At 36.7% G+C, this 21,125-nt stretch overlaps 1 protein-coding gene across 1 annotated transcript in view; it reads left to right on the top strand.

Moving 5' to 3' along the window:
• CNTN5 (contactin 5) overlaps positions 1 to 21,125 on the top strand; it is a 1,382,289-nt gene that overhangs the window by 1,292,047 nt on the left and 69,117 nt on the right. The window contains exon 18 of the mRNA XM_017887230.1: positions 8,051 to 8,200. Coding sequence (XP_017742719.1) covers positions 8,051 to 8,200 — 150 coding nt within the window. The remainder of the gene's footprint in view (positions 1 to 8,050; positions 8,201 to 21,125) is intronic.

Below are 21,125 nucleotides of genomic sequence, written 5' to 3'. Positions count from 1 at the left end.
CGGGCGCCTGTAGTCCCAGCTACTCGGGAGGCTGAGGCAGGAGAATGGCGTAAACCCGGGAGGCGGAGCTTGCAGTGAGCTGAGATCCGGCCACTGCAATCCAGCCCGGGCCACAGAGAGAGACTCCAGCTCAAAAAAAGAAGAAGAAAAAAAAAAAAAATTCATCTCTAATCATTTTCTTTTCATTTTACAATTTCTCGTATCTCTCCAAATGTGGCTGTCCAGCAGGGATATGTAAAAATCACACTTACTTGATAGTTATTAGACATTTATTAAACATATTGGTATTTGAAAAGTGTACAGTAAGTCTACAGAAGAGAATCTTTAGAAGCAATTGTACATACTGAGTAACAACTGTGTTTTTGTTTTAAAGTCTAATGACCTCTATTGACCTATTTAGAAATTAAATATAGAAATCAGTAAAATATTTGAGGGCAGTAACCTTAAAACTCAACCAGAATATTGTGAGGGTAAAGTGGTTCATTTTATTGTATAGGTAAATGAAATTTGAGTTTTTGTATGAAACATCGTAATATCAGACAGAGGAAATTTGTTTATCTATATGCAGAATTCGATTCAGAATTTCTTTGATATTTAGGCTCCCGCATTAAGTTAGACCTCAGTTTGATCATTATAGTGTCTATAAACATATTTATTATGCACATATACATATTTATTTTGTATTATAGATAATTGCTCCTATCAGCCTCATTCCTGGATCCATTATAACCCTGTGATACCTTTAAAGACCCCCAAATTGGGGAATCTCTAGGTATGGTAGTTAATTCAGGAAGGACAAATTTAAACCACATGAGCAGATTTACTCAGAAATTCTTATAACCTTCAACCCTGTGCTTCAATCTTATTCTGAGTGTGACAGCTTAAATCTTTGGCTCTGCAGCCAGGAAATGACCTCAACTTCAGATCTGGTGTTGTGCACTCACCTAACTCATCCTCTTCCCTACAGCCATGCTCCCTATCTGCTCTTGCCACACTACCCATGCAACTTACTTTTGGAGAAGTTTTCCTTGTGGATACATTGCAATATATGCGTATTTTATTACTCATCCTATGCCCATAGCAATCCAGTACATATCTTCTACCTGCTACATCCATGCTTTGCTAGTTACACTTATGTTCTGACTCTTGCCTATGGTTTTCTCAGTTCACCTGTTTTTACTTATTGTTTATATATACATATGTTTATATATACACATATATAGTGTGTGTATATAAAAACATACATATTCCTGTGTCTGTGGAGGATTTAGGCATTTGAATTAAATGTCATTCTTTTGTTTGTTTTAGAAGTCCCTACTGTAAAGTTGCATCTTTCTAATACTATTTGAATGCTAGAAATATTTTTAAATTTTTATTTTACTTTAAGTTCTGGGATGCATGTGCAGAATGTGCAGGTTTGTTACATAGGTATATGTGTGCCATGGTGGTTTGCTGTGCCTATCAACCTGTCACGTAGGTTTTAAGCCCCACATGCATTAGCTGTTTGTCCTGATGGTCCTGATGCTCCTGCTGCTCTCCCCTCCCCTCATTCCCTGACAAGTCCCAGTGTGTGTTGTTTCTTTTCCTGTGTCCATGTGTCCTCATTTTTCAGCTCCCACTTATGAGTGAGAACATGTGGTGTTTGGTTTTCTATTCCTGTGTTAGTTTGTTGAGGATGATGACTTCCAGTTTCACCCATGTCCTGGCAAAGAACATGAACTCATTCTTTTTTCATGACTACATAATACTTCATGGTGTATATGTGTCACATTTCCTTTACCCAGTCTATTATTTATGGGCATTTGGGTTGGTGCCACATCTCTGCTAATGTATATAGTGCTGCAATAAACATACACGTGCATGTATCTTTATAGTAGAATGATTTGTATTCCTTTGGGTATATACCCAGTAACGGATGGCTGGGTCAAATGGTATTTCTGTTTCTAGATCCTTGAGGAATCACCACACTATCTTCCCCAAGGGTCGAGCTAATTTACATTCCCACCAACAGTGTAAAAGTGTTCCTATTTCTCCACAGCCTCACCAGCATCTGTTTTTTCTTGACTATTTAGTAACCGCCATTCTGACTGGCATGAGATGGTATCTCATTGTAGTTTTGATTTGCATTTCTCTAATGATCAGTGATGGGTTGAGCTTTTTTTATATATGTTTGCTGGTCACACAAATGTCTTTTTTTGAGAAGTGTCTGCTCATATCTTTTGCCCACTTTTTGATGGTGATATTTTTCAGAGTTCTTTTTTAATTCAATTTAGCAAGAACAACACTTCTAAAACCCTGTAATTGTGCTGTACTGATAAAATGTTTTCCTTCAGAAAAGATTTCTGCAAGTGATCAATTGTATTTACCCTTCATGGTTCTAGGGCTCTCACTAGATGTGTCCTCTTCTAACTCATTTCTCCAAATGCACCATTAATTGCACCTATTGGCAGAGGCATGCTGTCCTCAGGGCAAGCCTAATGAAGAGCTGTCCACAAGATTTACATGCTCCAAAATAGGTTTTTTAGATGCTTCCTGGTTTTAGTACCATGCTCATTCTCATAGTTTCTTTCATGCCTATGATGGGGAAATAAGTCTCTCTGGAACCACACCGGCTCCACTGGGTCATGGGCCTTTTGGTTTCATAGTTGCTCCCTCATTCTAAATTAATTTCAGTCAAAATAAACTCTAATTTAACAATATCCATTAGAAAAAAAAATGAATCTGGAATTTAAACTTGCTGATACAATTAATGCAATTGATAATCTACTATTTGAAAAAGCCTTTAAAATATACCAAAATGAGCATAAAAAATAATGAGTTTCTCATTTGTGGAAAATGAAGTCAGAGGCTCCACATGAACTCTCTAGCTGAGCACATCTTGGAATTAACGTATGAATACCGCATCCTGCAAATGAGACTAAAATGTAAATAAGAATAACGTATTTCTTTTGAAAAAAGTATGCAAACAGCCATAACAAATAGATCATTTCACTTGCAGACCTCTTTTCCACTCAAGCAAATGGCTTTTGATTTAGAAAACTGACTTTCTTTTTTATACTACTGAGAAGCATTAGCTGATGTAATTTTTGATTATGTCTACCTAGGAATATCAAATGGCCTATAATCACAGAATTCATTGTTCTTTGTTTACTTAACTCAGATATGCTTCTTAAATATTCTTATATCAGTGGATATGTCTTCTACTGTGGATATTTTTGCACAGATTGATTGGTTCCATTTTTCAACTGAACAGATTTATCTGGTATTTTATTAATTAAATTCGTGGCTGAGTTTAGGTGGCACATACTTGTGATCTCAGCACTTTGAGACATCCTGAGGTGGGAGGATCACTTAGGGCCAGGAGATTGAGACCAGTCTGGACAACAGAATAAGGTCTTTTCTCAAAATTAATAGTCTTGGATGTGATTCTTTTGCTTGGAAAGGCATTTCAACAAGATGCTTCCCCTAAGTCAATATAAGATCTTCCACTGTCTTTAGTTGCTGTCATGTTCTCTCTGATGCACAATGTTTTCTTTGAAACCAACTTGTCCCTAAAGTTCTGGAAATAATATCTTTATAAAAAGATGCTTCAAGACTTTTACAATGCTTATTTTGGTATAAATCCTCCATTATTCTTCATCTCTACAATATTGCTCTCTAATTATGTATAAAAAGAATTTTTATAGCTTTCTTTCTTATTGATTTTGTTTCAGCCAAATAATCATCACTTGCATATACTTATATTATTTGTTATATGCTCTTACAGTAACAGGGTGAATTTAGAATTTCCAATCTTTTTTTTTTTTTTTTTTTTCGACTTTAAAGAGAGGGATGAAGGGTGGTGGAAAGGACATAGGCTTGGAAAGGGAGTCTTTAAAGTCTATAGTTATGACCAACAGGGTATAAATATGCATAGCTTTGGAAGGAAGACTATTTTATATGTATATTAAAGCTTATACTAATTACATCAAGATTCAAGCAGAATTAATCAATAATGCCAATTCTGATCACACCAGGCAATTTGAATTCTCATTCATTTAATAAAAATTTACCAAGCACCTTTTAGGAAGTGTTCTAGGCACATGCAGTATATCAATGAACACCACCAAATAAATAAATCCTTGCCCTTGTGAAGATTGTGTTCTTATAGGTGAAGACAAACAATAAACAGAGAACATAATAAGCAAGTAAATTATATAGTATCTTAGAAGTTGATGAGTACTATGGGGGAAAAATAAATTATATGCAGTAAGAGGAATCAGAAGTACTATGATCAGGGTCAGTGTATTAGTCAACTCAGGCTGCTATAACAAAATTCCATGGACTGAGTGTATTAAACAACAAAAATTTACTTTATTACAGTTCTAGAGGTTGGGAGTTCCAACATCAAGTTGCTTTCTCACTGTGTTCTCACATGGATGACACACACACACACAAAGTGAGAGAGAGCTCTCATGTCTCATCCTATAAGGACACTAAGATCACAGCCCCACTCTTACCACACCATTTAACCTTAATTATTTCCTTAGAAGCTCTATCACTAAACAACAGCCACATTAGGGGTTAGGACTTTAATATATGAATTTTGATAGGACACATTTAGTCCATTGCAGGAAGCTTGCAATTTGAAATAGAGTGGTCGGGGTATGCCTTACTGAGAAGGTATATTTTCGTACATTTTATAGGAGGTATGAACTTAGCTATCCCAATATCTAGGGGAAGGCAGCCCAGGTATAAGGAGCAACTAGAGCAAAAGTATTAGGAGCATGATATGCAAGAGCATTAGAAGATCAGTGAGGCAGGAGCAGAATGAGTTTTAGGGAGAAAGGTAGATGAATTTTGAGAGATATTGTGGTGGAGAGATGATGATGCTTCAATGTGACAGAAGCTTGGTGACACAGGTCACTGATGCTTTTATGACAGAGGTCATAAAAATGGTCAGAATTTGAAACTACTTGGAAGCTAAAACCCACAGCATTTGTGACAAACTGGATGTAAACAGTATGAGAGAAAAAGAATTCAAGGAAAACTATAAGATTTTTGACCTAACCAACTTAAGGATGGAGTTATCATTAGGTGACAAGGAGAAGCCTGAGAAACCTTCATAATTGGAACAGATTGGGTAGCAGTGAGATAAAGAATTCAATTTAAGACATATTAAGTTTGATGTATCTGTTAGACATCCAAATGAGATTTCAGGTAGGCATCTGGGTATACAAGTATGGTGTTTAAGTGAGAGGTTTAGCATAAAGTTATAAATCAGAAAATTATTGTCATATAATATTTTAAAATATGAGACTTTATGTCACCTCCAAGAAAGTAAGGATAAAATAAAGAAGAAACAGTATGAAAATAATGCCCTGGAGCACTGTAACAGTAAGAGTTGTGGAGAAGACAGCCATCCAAAGGAGGCAGAATAAAAGCAATCATTGAGGTAAAAGGAAAACCAAAATAATGTCATTCCATGGAAAACAAAGGAATAAAGCCTATCGAAGAAAAAGGCCTAATGAGCTGTGTCAGATGCTACCAAGATGTCAAGTAAAATGAAGACTGAGAATTGATCATTAGTTCTAGCTATATGGAGGTCATCGGTAACCTTGACAATAGCAGTTTTGATGTGATGGTAGGCCATCAGCATCAAAGTCTGACAAGAATGAGTTCCAGAGACAATAGGAGAAAAATTAATATAGACAACTCTTCCAAGAAATTTTTCTGCCAAGATAAGTGGAGATATCAACATAGTTTGAAGTCACAGATGCCATAATTTTCTAATGGATTGGAGTGGGAAAGGGGAGAAAGAAAGGAGTCCAGGATGGCCTGAAGATTTGGCATACAACATCTGTAAGAAAGCAATTGTCATTCCCTGGATACGAATACTGCAGAAATCTATTCAAATAGTAATGTCTATTAATAATATGCCATTGAACATATGAGTCTGAAATCTATGGAAGAGGTTCATTAAAAATATTAGAGTTATCAGCATAGAGGGTATCTAAAACCATGAGGCTGGATAAATCACCACGGAGTAAGAAAATGGAAAAACGTAGAGCCAAGTTGCATCAGGAAGACAAAAAGAAATCAGCAATGGAGACTGAGAAGGCATAATCAGGTGGGAGAGAACCAGAAGTTAAGTTTCGAAAAGTATTTCAAAGGATGATCAACTGTGTCAAAGGATGATGATAGTTCAAGTAAGATGAGTAACAGAGATCTGGCCTTAAGGTTTCAGTAACAGAGACCATTCATTGGTAATCTTGACAGAAACCAGTATGATGGAAAACTGGAGGTAAGAGTCTGACTGGGATGAGTTCAAAAGAGAATGGAAGAAAAATAATTGCAGACAGTAAGTAATAGCACAAACAACTCTCAAAAGAATCAGAGAAACTGAGTGAAGGCTGGAAGGAGAGGAAATATTAAGAGACCTTAGTTTTGTTTTTCAGAGAAAAACATCCGCATGCTTGTATGCTGATGGGAAACATCCATTAGAGATGTGGGGAGAGAGAACAAAAGGGCTAGTTCTTTTCTACATGATATCTTAAGAGGTCCACCCCTTAATAAGGGTAACATTTCTTAGTTTCTATTGGAGTAAAAAGTTGCAGATATGCCCAGAGAGGAGATTAAGTATATAGGGGATTTTGCTAATGACAGATCATAAATTCCAAGGGTCACAGTGGAAGAACTTCAAGAATGAGGAAGAGATATGAGCTGGGCAGAAAAGAAAATTGGCAGAATTTTCTGGAGATTAGAATAAAAGGGATGAGCACGGTCCAGATGTCTGGAGTTACTTGAGATGACTTACATAAGTATAAGTAAATTAAACAGTGGTGTTAAGTCCTGGCGCTCCCAACGCAAATATTGGTGATACAGTGTAGGCTCTGGGCTACAGAAGGCTGAGCATTATCTGGAAATCTCTTCTTCTCTTTTGTATGTTTGTCAAGCATAGCTTGACATTTCATCAAGCTGTGGTCTGATAGTGGCCTTTCCCTCACCCACCTCTTAGACTCCAAGCGTACTGCTCAGTTGCCAGTGCAGCAAGAGGGGACAGACTTTTTTTTTGTTTTTCCACATCTTCCTGTCACTGCTTTAAGAAAACACATCAGCTCTGCAGTGCTGTGAGATTTGTCGGGCAGCTCACGCTGCCTATGCTCTGAGCATTCACCTTTCACAGAGCTACTTATTTGGTAACATTCTTTTGGTACCTTTCAGAAGAGATTTTCATGGAAAATTCAAGGCGATTTCATTCCAGCTTGCTGTGGTAAAACAGAATTGAGTCCTCAAATCAAGATCCCAAACTCCCATCCTGGCTCTACTGCCATGCCTACAAAGAAATCCAAGACTGATACAAATCCAGAGGATCTTTGCATGCTGCAAGGGAGATTCTCCACATACTGCCTTTTCACTCCTGTAACAAATGTTTAGAAACACTTCCTAGACAGCAGAGTTGAGTGAACAAGAAAAGCAGTCAAAAATGAAGCACGTATGCCATGTATAAATACTTCACCAATGGTAACTATACTGAGAAACAATGTTATGCCCTGACAAAAATTTAAATGTAGTACAAAAGTCACTCTAAGAAGAATTCAGTGTTTCTACTCAGATATCACAAACTGTGTTTTTAAATTAAAGAGATATATTGTTAATTTGCTGCTTGGAATTACCAAGTGACTAAACATGTTTGCCAGAACTGGGAGAGCAAACTGCTCAAGAAATTTCCTAGAAATTGAAAGAAAACTGTTTATAGTTCTAATTGGCCCCTTATCTGGGGCTGAGGGATTGATGAAATAATTATTAGTGTACATAATGGCAAGTTTTGTGTAAAGATAAAATGAAAGAGTTTTAATTAACTCCAACAAACTTTGACATATGCAAGTGCTTACTCCCTGAAGATTGATTTTCATTTCACTAATGACACTGGAGGTGACACCATGACCACGTGTTGTGAGGAAATATGCTTTAGCCTGCTGATTCTGTCAGTAGCATTAATATTCTTGATTGCCATTTGTAGCATTTTTCCAGTCCTCCTAATGACATAAAATTTCTTTCCCTTCTATAGTCCCAGAAATCATAACAGGGGACATGGAGTCAGCCATGGCTGTGGACCTAAACCCCTGGGTGGAATATGAATTTCGAGTGGTGGCCACCAACCCTATTGGGACAGGAGATCCAAGCACCCCATCTCGAATGATCCGCACAAATGAAGCAGGTAAACATTTGGATTAGTCAGATTGGATTTGGTATGCTTCTAATCGTCTTGAAAGTGAGGTGAATTCGCCATGATTGCTCCATTGCTTGCCTTAGCATAATTTGTCCTGATTCATTTACCTAAACATCATAAAATTATTTTCTTTAAAATAATTATTTCATTTTATTTGTTCTCAGAACATTTTCTCCTTGTTTCCACAAATACAACCATCTAAACGCTTAAATTTTCTCCCAATCCTTGCACTGATCTTCAGGTTATCATGAAACTGAAGCAGTTCATTTATTCTTCTAATAATATACTCATTCAATATAGCATACCCTTAAGATTCAGAATAAATCTGCTCCCCTTATTTTTCTCCAGTGATACTTTACTTGAATTACAGTGCACTTCCTTAGAACTCTTTTATGTTACCCTTCACCACTAAACCCATGTAAATTACACTTTGCAAAAAGTAAACATAGTCCTTCCTTGACCTACTGCCTTCTTGAAGTTTATATGTAAAATAAACACCAATCTACTCGACTTTGAAAACATTACATTATTCTCATCTTTTAGAAAAAGCACATCTGATAAAATGTTTCTAATGACTGAGGAATTAACAGCTCTATTTGAATTTTAAGATATCTTGCCTATCACATGGAAGGAGCAAAAAAATAAAGAAATAAGCAATACAGAAATTTTCTGAGTAGATTTTTTTATGATGTTGGATAAAGTCTTATTGAGGTCTATCTTTTATGTCTCCCTAATATTGTATATTTAGAAAGTGTCTGGTTACACATTTACTTAGGGGAACACAAACATTAATAGTGTTGATAAGAACAATATGAAAACAATAGAAAGAGGAGGATCAGGGATAGGTACAGGGAGGAAAAAATAACAAATGTTAATGTTTTATGCCCAATGATAATACATGAGTCTCAAATAAAAGTGCACTGAAAATGAAGATTTGTCACATATGTTCAGTGCCCTACACTGAAACCTAGAACAGTGTTTGGTACTGGTACTCAACATGTCATATTTGTAAAGGGAACAATTTTTTCCTTTATAGCCCCCTACGCACTCCAGTACGCAGGTCAGATAGGCATGTACATACAAGACGAAGAATTAACTGTGTCCATTGTGTGTTATAGTTATAGAACTGAATCAAAAATATGACTTTTGACCTCTAACAAATTGAACAAAGCTTATAATCATTAAAATAAACTATCAAAACAGTTGGCTTTTTCTCTAAAACGTATTATGGCTCTCTAGGAAGGAAGGAGAATGGAGGAAGGGAGGGAGGGAAAAGAAAGAAAACAAATCCCAAGATGGCCCACTAGACTCAGATAAATGGAACAGCTCCTACTGAGGGACCCAGAGGACCGGAGTGCTCCTAACAGATCTTCACAGGGAAGGCACTGAGAGTGGACAGAGGGAAGACAGAGAGACTGGGCTGATTGGGGGAGAAAGTTGGGAACCCTATGTGGGGCTACAGCACACTCGGACTTATTTCTAGCCCCCAACAGCTCTGGGGGAATTGGTGAGTTGAACTGGCAAGAAGCAACCCACTCTTGCCACAGACCTCTGGAACCCCAGCAGAAGGAGACCCCCTAGACCACCACGGACTCTGGCAGGGAGAGCTGCATAGAGAAGTGGTAGGAGCTGCAAGCCAGCTGATATGGAGCACAGAGGGTTTGGTGCAAAAGCATCTGTAGTGGAGCATGGTCAGGGACGACCATCCCCCTAGGTCTGATTTGCTCCATAGGAGACTTTAGTCCTAGGAAAACTTTCTCTCTGTCCTGAACTCTGTAAGGCAATTTTGCCCATCAGATGGGGCCAGTCCGACCTGAGCAACACCTTAGTCTGCTGGCCTCTCCGAGGGCCTCAGTATGGCCACACCTGCATGTACAGAACCCTCGGGAGCCTTGGGAGGCCTCATCATAGCTTCTGCTCTGGCGGACCCTGACTGCAAGGCAGAGAGCTCAAGCGGGGTGGCTCCTATGGCCACTCACCAGCCTGCACAGTCTTTCCTCACCCTGCAGCCGCAGCGTCCCCCATATTCCTCCATGGGGCAACTCCCACATGAGTTTGCTGGGCGTGTCTGCTTAGGAGTAGGGGTGGGGATTTGGGTTTGCTTTCCTTGCCCTGATAGCACCTGGTAGTGCAGTCTGCTACCCCTTCCCCTGCCAACCACCACTGCAGACAGAGTTTTGGTGGGTACAGAGTCAGCAAGCCCCACCCCAACAAGTACCCCACACTTACGTTCAGAATGTACAGAGAACAGCTGATCCTCCCCCACCCTGAGTGACCCCTCCGGCTTGCAGAGCAGAGAAGACACGCAGACCTGCGCATGTCAGTGCCCCGCCCCCAGCCAACACCACCTCCAGTGCAAGGAGGTACACGGTTGTCATCAGGCACACCCCCCACCACCACCACCCTCACCCCAGGCCCAACCCCCACTACATTGCCTCCGCCACTGTGGTAAAAGTCCCCAGGGAGACAGGCACCCAGGAACCCACTAGCACTCATAGATAGAAAGATTCAGTATCATTAAAATGAACATACCACCCAAAGCAATTTATAGAGTTCATGGTATTTCTATTAAACTACCACTGACATTCTTCACTGAACTACCAAAACTATTTTAAAGTTCATATGAACCAAAAAAGAGTTCAAATAGCGAAGGCAATTCTAAGCAAAAAAAAGAAAGCCGGAGGCAACATATTACCCAACTTCAAACTATACTACAGGGCTACAGTAACCAAAACAGCATGGTACTGGTACTAAAACAGATATAGATGCAGATGAGTGGAACAGACTAGAGAGTGCAGAAATACGGACTAAATCCTACAACCATGTGATCTTCGACAAACCTGACAAAAACAAGCACTGGGGAAAGGATTCCCTATTCAATAAATCATGCTGAGATAACTGGCTAGCCATATGCAGAAGATTGAAACTGGACCACTTCCTTTCACCATATACAAAAATTAACTCAAGATGGATTAAAGACTTAAATGTAAGATACAAAACTATCAAAACCCAAGAAAAAAACCTAGGTAATACCATTCTGGTCATAGGAACAGGCAAAGATTTCATGATGAAGATGACAAAAGCAATTACAACAAAAACAAAAATTGACAAATGGGATCTAATTAAACTTAAGAGCTTCTGCACAGCAAAAGAAACTGTCAACAGAGTAAACAGATAACCCACAGAATATGAGAAAATTTTGGCAAACTCTGTATCTGATAAAGGTCTAATATCCAGCATCTACAAGGAACTTAAATAAATTTACAAGAAAAAACAAACAGCCCCATTAGAAAGTGCACAAAGGACATGAGTAGACACTTTTCAAAAGAAGACATACATGTGGCCAACAATCATATGAGAAAAAGCTCAACATCACTGATCATCAGAGAAATGCAAAATGCAATGATATTAAAACCACAAATAAGATACCATCTCACGCCAGTCACAGTGGCTATTACTAAAAAGTCAAAATATAACATGCTGGCAAGGTTGCAGAGAAAAAGGAACACTTATACTCTGTTGGTGGGAGTATAAATTAGGTCAACCATTGTGGAAGAAAATGTGACAACTCCTCAAAGACCTAAAAACAGAAATAACATTTGACCCAATACTCCCATTACTGGGTATATGCTCAAAGGCTTAAATACCTGAGTGATGAAATACCTGTACAGCAAACCCCCATGTCATAAGTTTACCTGTGTAACAAACCTGCACATGTACCCCTGAACTTAAAAGTTTAATTTTAAAAACAATTCCACATGATGAAATTATCACATTAAAATTAAATAACAATACAAAAGATGTTCAGTTTTTTCCATATAAAAATTAAACAACCAAAAAATGGTAAAATGGCTTAAATATGTTGGAAAAGATTCATCCACAGAAAATCCAACTTCTCCACTTTTGTGATTTGCCTGTTATAAGTCGTTTATTCTGCTACCTTTTCAATAGCATGAATTCTAAATTAAACATTAATTGCCTGGTTGGATTTTCATGCATCCATAAAACCAGCCATGCTTTCATTGTGTACAGGTGTTCATTAATTAAGAGCATAACAGGTTAGTTGTTCTTCATTTTATGTACTCACTGTGCAGATACTGAAATGACTGCCAATAGTAGTACTTACGCTCACATATTTTCTAAAAAGCGCTGCCTTACTTTGCATAATGTTAATTGTGTTTAAACAAAGACAAAGATTGCTGCCTAATTCAGAGGCTCTCTATAAATATTCATTTCAAAAATAAATAATCCATTTGGGATGAATAATCCTTTTCAACTTTTATGGTATAAATCTCCTTGTGCTATAAAAGCATTTTAGCAAAATCACTTTTACATTTCAAGCTAAAGTGTATTCAGATTATACATTTTAAAAGAATGTCTATTTCTGCAGCTACCTCAATCATGTATTGCCTGTCTCTATTTTATCATGAGTTCTATATACATGACATACTTTAGTCCATTAAAATCTTACGGAAGAGAAGTAGTATGAAAAATGCACGAAGTACTCTCCTTTGAAAGTGAGTTGAAGATTTATATTGCGTACTTTATGCTTCTTGTACTGTGGTACCACATACGTAGGGCTAGAGCTACTAATGGTGTTGAACCAAGTGTTGAATTATATGCCTGTTTTGTCAGGCGGCACAGATTTAAAGAGACACCAATATCTTGAGACATCCTCTCAAATGATGCACTCTGCCTCTATTAAGTACACGTCTAGTATTTTAAAAGATAATGCTGCTCTAAAGGGCCAACTAAGCTTTGAAAATAGAGCTGCTTGGGAGAGAAAAGGCCTCACATTAGGGATGTTGAATTGTAAGTGATATGCCTCTTTAAGGTTCACTTATTTAATAGAATATTCTAAATTCCAAAGCAGTGTAGCAAATCATTTCTCCCATAGAATTGCTTCTTTTCTGCATACCGAAAACCAGAATTTTTCTTTACAATTTTTATGAAGAGTATATTTTGAATTGTCCAGTCATTGAGAAACACTCGATCAGGCATGGTGGCTCATGCCTGTAATCTTAGCACTTTGGGATGCTGAAGCATAGGGATGATCTGAGTCCAAGAATTTGAGACCAGCCCAGCCAACACGGCAAAAACCGTCTCTGCTAAAAATACAAAACTCAGCCAGGCATGGTAGCACAGGCCTGTAATTTTAGCTATTTAGATGACTGAGGCATGAGAACCTGGGAGGCAGAGGTTGCACTGAGCAGACATTGCACCACTGCACTCCAGCCTGGGTGACAGAGTGAGACTCTCTCTCAAAAAATAAATAAATAAATAAATAAATAGGAAATAAACACTCTTTACAGTCAGCAAAGATGAGATAATTGGTTCAGTCCAATTTCTTAGTATTAGGATGTCAAAATAATAATACAAATATATATTTTTACTTTTATGCACACATTTAATTTTTAATTTATGTGGGTACACAGTAAGTATATATATTTTGGGGTTACATGAGATATTTTGATACAGGCATACAATGCTTAGTAATTATATCAGGATAAATAGGGTATTCATCCCCTCAAGCATCTATGCCCTGTGTTTCACACAATTCAATAATACGCTTTTAGTCAGTTTAAAATGTACAATTAAATTATTTTTTACTACAGTCACCCTGTTATGCTAGCACATACTAGGTCTTATTTATTCTTTCTAACTATTTTTTTATATCCATTAACCATCTTCCCTTCCCCCCAACCCCCAACTACCAACTACACTTCCCAGCCTCTGGTAACCATCCTTCTACTCTCTATTTACATGAGTTTGATTGTTTTAATTTTTAGATCATACCAATGAGTGAGAACATGTGATGTTTGTCTTTCTGTGCCTGGCTTATTTCACTTAACATGATGACCTCCAGATCCATCCATGTTGTTGCAAATGACAGAATTTCATTCTTTTGTAGAGCTCAATAATACTACATGTGTACAAGTACCACATTTTCGTTATCCATTCATCTGCTGATGGACATTTGCTTCCAGATCTTGACTATGGTGAATATTACTGTAATAAACATGGGAGTGCAGATATCACTTCAATAAACTAACTTCCTTTCTTTGGGGTATATACCTAGGAGTGGGATTGCTAGACTGTATGGTAGCTCTATTTTTAGTTTTTTTAAGGAACCTCCAAACTGTTCTCCATAGTGTTGTACTAATTTATGTCCCCACCAACAGTGTATGAGGGATCCCTTTTCTCTAGATCCTCACTAGCATTCATTATTGCCTGTCTTTTGGGTATAAGCCAAGTAAACTGGGGTGAGATGATATCTTATTGAAGTTTTGATTTGCATTCCCCTGATGATCAATGATGTTGAGCACATTTTCGTATGCCTATTTGCCATTGATATGTCTTCTTTTGAGAAATATCTATTCAAATATTTTGCCCATTTTTTAAATTGGATTTTTAGATTTTTTTCCTATATAGCTGTTTGACCTCTTTATGTATTCTATTTATTAATCCTTTGGTGGATTGGTTGCAAATATTTTCTCCCATTCTGTAGGTTGTCTCTTCCCTTTGTTTACTGTTTTCTTTGCTGTGCAGAAGCTTTTAAAATTATCCCATTTGGATATTAGCCCTTTGTCAGATGAGTAGATTGCAAAAATTTTCTCCCATTCTGTAGGTTGCCTGTTTCACTTCTGAATGGTAGGTTCCTTTGCTGTGCAGAAGCCTTTAGTTTAATTAGATCCCATTTGTCATTTTTGGCTTTTGCTTGCCGTTGCTTTTGGTTGTTTTGAACATGAAGTCCTTTGCCCATGCCTATGTCCTGAATGGCACTACTACTAGTTTCTTTAGGGTTTTAATGGTGTATTTAGGTTCTAACATTTAAGTCCCTCTAATCAATCTTGAATTAATCTTCGTATAAGGAGTAAGGAAAGGATTCCAGTTTCAAGCTGTCTACTTATGGCTAGTCAATTTTCCCAGCACCCATTATTAAATAAGGAATCCTTTCCCCATTCTTGTTTCTCTCAGGTTTGTCAAAGATAATGGCTGTGATGTTGTGGTATTATTTCTGGGACCTCTGTTTGTTCCATTGGTCTATATCTCTGTTTTGGTACATACCATGCTGTTTTGGTTTACTGTAGCCTTGTAGTAAGTTTGAAGTCAGGTAGGCGTGCGCCTCCAGGCATTGTCCTTTTGAACTTAGGGATTGTTCTTGGCCAAATGCGGGTCCTCTTTTTTGGTTCCATATGAACTTTAAAAGCGTTTTTTCCAATTCTGTGATAGAAAAAAACTCATGGTAGCTTGATTGGGGATGGCATTGGAATCTTATAAACAACCTTGGCCAGTATGGCCATTTTCACCGATATTTGATCTTCGTATCCATGAGCATGTATGTTCTTCCATTTTGTTTGTGTCCTCTTGATTTCACTGAGCAGTGGTTTTGTAGTTCCCTTGAAAAGAGGGTCCTTGACATCCCTTGTAAGTTGGATTTCCTAGGTATTATTCTCTTTGAGCAATTGTGAATGGAAGTTCATCATGATTTGGCTCTCTGTTTGTCCTGTTACTGGTATTAAGATGCTTGTGATTTTGCACATTAAATTTTGTATCCTGAGGACTTTGCTGAAGTTGCTTTATCAGCTTAAGGAGAATACTACAAAGAATCAAACAATTACCAGAAATAAAAAACAAACAACCCCATCAAAAAAATGGGCAAAGATATGAACAGAATTTCTCCAAAAAGAACATTCATACAAGCCAACAGGACACATGAAAAATGGCTCATCATCACTCGCCATCAGAGGAAACGCAAATCAAACCACAATGAATTACCATCTCACACCAGTTAGAATGGCAATTCATTAAGAAGTCCAGGAAAAAACCGGTGGTTTGGAGGGATGTGGAGAAATAGGAACGGCTTTTTACACTGTTGGTTGGGGATTGTAACTAGTTCAACCATTATGGAAAAACAGTATGGCAATTTCTCAAGGATCTAGACTAAATGTACCATATGACCCAGCCCTCCCACTACTGGGTATATACCAAAGGATTATAACATTATTCTACTACAAAAAGGGAACATGGCACCGTATGGTTTATTGCGACTATTCACAATAGCAAGACTTGGAATCAACCCAAATGTTCCATCTGTGACAGGGACTTATTAAGGGAAAGTGGACATATACACCATGGAATTACTATGCAGCCTAAAAAAGATGAGTTTTGCGTCCTTTGTAGGGACATGGATGCAGCTGGAAAACCCATCATTCTTGCAAAACTTCACAAAGAACCAGAAAACAAACACCACATGTTCTCATCATACGTGGGGGGGGAACTGAACAATTGGAGATCACTTGAACTCGGGGGAAGGGAGGAACATCACACACTGGGCCTATCATGTGGATGGGGAGGGGGAGGGATTGCATTGGGATTATACCTGATATAAATGAATGAATGATGGGCACTGACTAGTTGATGGTGGTGCAGCACCAACATGGCAGAAGTATACATTATAACAACCTGCACGTTATGCATATGTACCCTAGAACTTAAAGTATAATAAAAAATATAAATAAATAAATAAAATAAAATAAAATAAAATAAAATAAAATTATCCCATTTGTCTATTTTTGCTTTAGTTTCCTGTGCTTGTGGTATATTGCTCAAGAAGTCTTTGCCTACTCCATTGTCTTGGAGAGTTTTCCCAATGTTTTCCTGTAGTAGTTTCATATTTTGAGGTCTTCAATTTAAATCTTTAATACATTTTGATTTTTTATATGGTAAGAGATAGGATCTAGTTTCATTTTTCTGCCTACAGATATCCAGTTTTCCTATTTAGTGAAGAAACTGTCCTTTCCTTGATGTATGTTCTGAGAACTTTTATGGAAAATAAGTTCACTGTAGATGTATGGATTTATGTTGGGGTCCTCTATTATGTTCCATTGGTCCATGTGTCTGTTTTTATGCCAGTGCCATGCTGTTTTGATCACTGTAGCTCTCAAGTATAATTTGAAGTCTGGTAATACGATTCCACCAGTTTTGTTCTTTTTGCTTAGGATAGTTTTGGCTATTCTAGCTCTTTTGTGATCTGATATAAACTTAAGCATTGGTTTTTCTATTTCTGTAAAGAATATCATTGTTATTTTGATAGGGATTACATTAAATCTCTAGATTGCTTTGGATAATATGGACATTTTAGCAATATTGTTTCTTATAATTCATGAACATGGAATATCTATTATTTTGTGTCATTTTCAATTTATTGCATCAGTGTTTTATAGTTTTTGTTATAGAGATCTTTCACTTATTTGGTTAATTCCCAGGTGTTGTATTTTATTTGTAGCTATTGTAAATAAGATTAGTTTCTTGATTTCTTTTCAGATTGTTCACAGTTTGCATATAAAATACTACTGATTTTGTATGTTGATTTTGTATCCTGAAAATTTACTGAATTTGATCATCAGTTCTAATTGTTTTTGGATGGGGTCTTTAGATTTTCCCAAACATATGATTATATCATCTGTAAACAAGAAAAAGTTGATGTCTTCCTTTCCAATTTGGATGCCTTTTATTTCTTTCTCTTGTCTGATTGCTCTAGCTAGGACTTCCAGTACTATGCTGAAAAACAGTGGTGAAAGTGGGCATCCTTGTCATGTTCCAGATATAGGAGGAAAAGCTTTCAGTCTTTCCCCATTTAATATAATACTAGCTTGAGTTCATCATGTATGATTTTTATGATGTTGAGTTATATTCCTTCTGTACCCAGTTTATTGAGAGTTTTTATCAGGAAGAGATATTGAATTTTATCAAATGCTTTTTCAGCATCAATTGAAATTATCAGAGGTGTTTTGTCCTTCATTCTATTGATGATAATGTATCACATTGATTTATTTGTGTATGTTGAATTTGCCTTGCATCCCAGGGATAAATTCCACTTGGTCATGATGAATGAACTTTTTAATGTGTTGTTGAATTCAGTTTGCTAGTATTTTGTTGATAAATTTTGCATCAATACTTACCAGTGATACCAGTCTACAGTTTTTTTTCTCTTTTTTGATATATCTTTGTCTATTTTTGGTACCAGAGTAATACTGGCCTCACAGAATGAATTTGGAAGTGTTTCCTCCTCCTCTATTTTTTTGAAATAGTTTGAGTAGGATTGGTATTAGTTCATTTTTATTTTTTCTTTATTATACTTTAAGGTACATGTGCACAACGTGCAGGTTTGTTACATATGTATACTTGTGCCATGTTGGTGTGCTGCACCCATCATCAGCACCCATCAACTCGTCATTTACATCAGGTGTAACTCCCAATGCCATCCCTCCCCGCTCCCCTCTCCCCATAATAGGCCCCAGTGTGTGATGTTCCCCTTCCAGAGCAATGTTTGGTAGAATTCAGCAGTGAAGCCGTTGAGTCTGAGGCTTTTTCTGGATGTCCATTTATGACAGCTTCAATCACACATTATTGATCTGCTTACATTTTGAATTTATTTATGGTTCAATCTTGATAGGTTGTATGTGTCTAGGAATTTGTCCATTTCTTCTAGATATTCCAATTTATTGGCACATAGTTGCTCATAGTAGCTACTAATGATCCTTTGAATTTCCGCAGTGTCAGATATAATGTCTCCTTTTCATGTGCGATTTTGATTATTTGTGTATTCTCTTTTTTTCTTAGTCTGGCTAAAGATTTGTTCATTTTAACTTAAGAAAAAAAAACCTTTTTTTTTCTATTGATCTTTTGTATTGTTTTCTTCATTTCAATTTCATTTATTTCTGCTCTGATCTTTATTATATTTTTCTTCTACTAATTTTGGGTTTGGTTTACTCTTGCTTTTCTAGCTCCTTAGGATGCATCATTAGGCTGCTGATTTGAAGTTTTTCTTTTTCTTTTCTTTTTTTCTAATGATGTAGGCACTTATAGCTATGAACTTTCCTCTTAGTATTGCTTTTGCTGTATCCCGTAGGTCTTGGTATGCTGTGATTCCATTATCATTTGTCTCAAGAAATTTTTCAATTCCCTTCTTAATTTCTTCATTGACCCATGGGTCATTCGGGAGCATTTTTTTGTGACTTAACATATGGTCTATCCTTGAGAATAATCTATGTGCTGACGAAAAGAATGTGTATTCTTCAGCCATTGGATAAAAGGTTTTGTAAATATTTATTAGGTCAGTTTGTTCCATAGTGTAGATTAAATCCAATCTTTGTTGATTTTCTGTCTGGAAGGTCTATCTAGTGCTGAAAGTTAGGTATTAAAGTCTCCAGCTATTGTTGCAGTGAGGCGTATCTCTCTTTCCTTACCTCTCATAGTATTTCTTGTGTATATCTGGGTACTCAAGCATTGAGTGAATATGTATTTCAAATATTCTCTTGCTGAATTCAATATCCTCTTGCTGAATTCACCCCTTTATCTTTATATGGCGAACTTCTTTATGTCTTCTTATAGTTTTTGTCTTGAAATTTATTTTTTTCTGATATGAATATAGCTACTACTGCTCTTTTGTGATTTCCACTGGCATGAAATATTTTTTCTATCTCTGTATTTTCAATCTATGAGTGTCTTTATAGGTGAATTGTGTTGCTTGTAGGAAACAGGTTGTTGTGTATTATTGTTTTAACCATTCAGCCACTCTGTCTTTTGAGTAGAGAGGTTAGTCCATTTACATGCAGTGTTATTATTGATAAGTAAGGACTTACTCCTGCAATTTTATTATTTGTTTTCTGGTTGTTTTGCGGTCTATTCTTCCTTCTTTCCTTTCTTCCTGTCTTCCTTTTAGTGAAGGTGTTTTTCTCTAATGATACGGTGTAATTTTCTTTTCATTTTTTGTGTATCCCTTGTAAGTTTTTTGCTCTGAGGTTACCATGAGGTTTGCAAATACTAGCTTATAACCCATTATTTTAAGCCGATAACAGCTTATCACTGTTTGCAAACAAAACAAGCAAGTAAAAAGAAAACTAGTAAAAAAAATCTACACCTTAACTTTAATTACCTCCTTTTTAACCTTCTGCTGTTTCTATTTATATCTTATCGTACTGTCTATGTCTTTGAATGTTGTTGTTGTTATTATTTTATGTTAATTCATCATTTAGTCTTTCTACTTAGAATAAGAGTAGTTTATACATCACAGTTACAGTGTTAAAATATTCTGTGTTTTCCTGTGTACTTGCTATTACCAATGAGTTTTTTACATTCAGGCAATTATTTATTGCTCATTAATGTCCTTTTCTTTCTGATTGAAGTATTCTCTTTAGCACTTCTTATAGGACAGGTCTGGTGTTGATGAAAATCCCTCAGGTTTTCTTTGTCTGAGAGCCTTTATTTCTCCTCATGTTTGAAGGATATTTTCACCAGATATATTACTCTATGGTAAAAGAGTAATTTTTTTTTTTTTCATTGGCACTTTAAATATGTCATACCGCTCTCTCTTGGCCTGTAAAGTTTCCACTGAAAGTCTGCTGCCAGACATATTGGAGCTCCTTTCTATGTTATTTGCTTTTTTATCTTACTGTTTTTAGGATTCTTTCATTATCCTTGAGCTTTGGGAGTTTGATTATTAAATGCCTTGAGGCATTGTTCTTCAGGTTGAATCTGCTTGGTGTTCTATAACCTTCTTCTACTTAAATATTAATATTTTTCTCTAGGTTTGGGAAGTTCTCTGATATTACCTATTTGAATAAACTTTCTACCCCTATCTCTTTCTACCTTATCTTTAAGGGTAAAATTCTTAGATTTGCCCTTTTGTGGCTGTTTTCTAAATCTTGTAGGTGTGCTTCATTATTCTTTTTTCTTTTGCCTAGTCTGACTATATATTTTCAAATAGTCTATCTTAAAGTTTACTAATTCTTTCTTCTGCTAGATCAATTCTACTATTAAAAGACTCATGCTTTCTCCAGTACGTCAGTTGCATTTTTCAGCTTCAGAGTTTCTGTTGGNTTTTTTTTTTTTACTTTCCTCATAACAC

Source organism: Rhinopithecus bieti, unplaced genomic scaffold (assembly GCF_001698545.2).
Source record: "Rhinopithecus bieti isolate Rb0 unplaced genomic scaffold, ASM169854v2 scaffold_14936, whole genome shotgun sequence".
Classification (NCBI taxonomy): domain Eukaryota; kingdom Metazoa; phylum Chordata; class Mammalia; order Primates; family Cercopithecidae; genus Rhinopithecus; species Rhinopithecus bieti.
This window is presented reverse-complemented; position numbering and strand designations above follow the sequence as displayed.